The sequence below is a fragment of the Pituophis catenifer genome, unplaced genomic scaffold, assembly GCF_029215685.1.
Source record: "Pituophis catenifer annectens isolate HBS135680 unplaced genomic scaffold, rPitCat1.0.hap2 SCAF_2, whole genome shotgun sequence".
Classification (NCBI taxonomy): domain Eukaryota; kingdom Metazoa; phylum Chordata; class Lepidosauria; order Squamata; family Colubridae; genus Pituophis; species Pituophis catenifer.
Genome location: NW_027256882.1, coordinates 242,301,702 through 242,304,361, shown reverse-complemented (window position 1 = coordinate 242,304,361; position 2,660 = coordinate 242,301,702). Strand labels below are relative to the sequence as shown.

At 36.1% G+C, this 2,660-nt stretch overlaps 1 protein-coding gene across 1 annotated transcript; it reads left to right on the top strand.

The window, feature by feature from the left end:
* Positions 1–616: 616 nt before the first annotated feature.
* On the top strand, positions 617–1,594 carry LOC139310366 (uncharacterized). The gene has a single exon (XM_070934526.1). The coding sequence runs from the start codon at positions 617–619 to the stop codon at positions 1,592–1,594; it is 978 nt and encodes a 325-aa protein (XP_070790627.1).
* The last annotated feature ends 1,066 nt before the right edge of the window (positions 1,595–2,660 follow it).

Below are 2,660 nucleotides of genomic sequence, written 5' to 3'. Positions count from 1 at the left end.
TCATTGATAAAATCCATGGGAAAAGAATAAATATTACTTCTACCTCTTTGCTCCCTAGTCTGTACATCTTCTAGCAGTCCCAGGCCTTCATATTTTATTACTACAAGTGGAAGAAAGATGAAAGAAAATGTAGAATAGCATACTATGGTTTAATATTCTAGGCAGCCAGCAAACCACATCCTTTTCTGTTCCCTTGACCCCAATCTTTCCATTTATTTTCTTCCTTTCTTCTCAGTTATAGGGTGTGTTGTTCGGTAAAGACTTGTGTGGCTGAAGTATTTTTAGAGAAGCAGGCTTCCAAGTTGTTTCTATATTCCTGTAACCTTTCATTAAAGGATACCCTTGTGAGCATACATAATGACAGCACCACATGTGATGCTGATGAAAGGTCACTTAAGTACGTTCACTTAAAAAACATTGGCTTGGTTTTGTTTTTCATTTTTGCATTCTACGAAGAGACTGACTATTGTATGTGAAGTTCCTTGGCTCTGTATGCTTTTTGAAAATTCACCAAAGGGGGCAAAAATGAGTTTGATAAGAAATTTTACCAGTCTTTTTGAAGCTGAAAAGCGATAAAGATCAGAAGCATTCTGGACAGACCTACTGAATGGAAAACATGGACTCCTGCATTAGCACACTGGAGATTGTTGTCTGCTCTATTTTAATTGCATGCAGTGTGATTGGAAATCCATTGCTGATTTACTTCACAAAGAGATGCTTCCATGATAAATCACGAATCCCATTAATACTTATAGTCAACCTTGCGGTTGTCCACCTTCTATATAACCTGGTGGTGAATGTCTTGAAGATTGTTTATGCATCTGGCATCACGTTGGATTCAAATAGGTGCAAAGTTCTTGTGTTCTTCACGAACTTTACTACTTCTCTTGCCATATGGTTCACATTATACGTTGTTGTGTTCTACAGTTTGAAATTGTGTCGTCTGGTGCATCCTCCAGCTGAAGCTACAACAACTGTAGAGTGTTGCAGGTGTCACTTGTTTATAGTTGGTATACTTTGGATTGCCGCTTTTGCATTTTGTTGCCCTTTTTCACTTTACACAGGAAAAAATGAAGGGTATATGAAAAATGAATCAACGGGCAGTTTCATCTATACTAAATGTAAGACTGAATATAAAAATTACCAAGTAGAGTTTTTCTATGGAAGATTATTTCTGGTGGCTATTGATCTTCTTCCACTTCTAACTATGCTGCTTGTTGGATTCCGAATAATACAACTCCTCTGCGAATATAAGAAAGCAGCATATGGAGGCATATGGGTTGGGCGTGATGCTAGTGAAACTGAGGTTCTCAGAGCATGTAAATTTCTTCTGTTATTAGTACCAATTATTATTTCACTTTGGATTTCTAATTTTATCCTAATTAGGTGCCTGAAGAATTTTAAATTTGAATACTTTGCACCACCTGTCCTGACAATTCTATCTTCAGGATATTCAGCTGTCAGCCCTTATTTCCTCATGTTGATTAACTACAAAGTAATAGTAAAAGTGAAGTGTTTCTGTTATAAGGCTGAGAAGAAAACAGTTTCTTTATCAACTGTATCTACTTCCGTAGATGTTTCTCCATATGCCTAGCAACCACAATTTGGTTTTTTTTTAAAAAGAGTATCTTTAAGTGTACAGGAAAGATTATGTGAGAAGGGGAACAAGGACTTGTTTGTATCTACGGATTATCATCTTCCCCTGTTCTCCCATGGCTTCTGAAAACTACAGTGAGAAGAATCGTTATATGGGCAAATTATTGGCTCTAGAAGCAATGTTTATTTTTATGTATTTAAAAATATGTATTGTTTTTCTCTTTTTTTAAAAAAATACAAACTGCTTACAATTTTTATTACAAGGCAGTAATCATATTTTTAAAAAACAGCGGAGAAGAGCAAAAGACAAAACACCCATAACCTTACTGCTCTAAAAACATTCAAGAATATGGGTATTTTAACATGTCAAAAGGTTGAAAGTCTGGGAAGAGACTACAGATTTCCAGAATCTGAGCTCTATTTTTTGAAACTGTTCAATTTAATACCAGCACTTTGAACTGTACCCAGAAACAGACTGGGAGATGAAGCTGATTTATGGCATTTGGATGGCAGCAGCAATTAACCAAAGACTGTACTTTGTATAAACTATTGTTTTAGAATGATTTTCTTGCAACCCCTCAAAACATTGAATTACAGTAGTGTTAAGACCAGGAGGAAATGACGATGTAGGTGCAGATTCAGTTGAAAAACTGTCACTATGTCAGAAACGATTCATACCTAGAACCACAACTGCATAGTTGCCACACAATAGAAAGGAAGAGTTGGCCAATTCTTGGCCCTCTCATTCAAGAATGCCTATATTCTTGAATAGTTGACTTTACAGGGCGTTTCTTTCAGAAAAAGAATGAAGAAGCTATATGAGGACCCCTGCAACTAATGGCTAGATGAGGAAAGGGAATTAATTAAAAAAATGTAAAGTAGGTACTGTCTGCTCAGTGCTGGTTAATAATTAGCATAGCTCAATAATATCACTTTGGGCATGTGCTAATTGATGGAAGTTGCAAATACCATTGTGTAACATTTTTGCAACTAAATTATCACCTGGTATCTGGCATTTAATTCAGACTTAGCGATGCACTTTCTTGCTTTCAATGGTATTTACA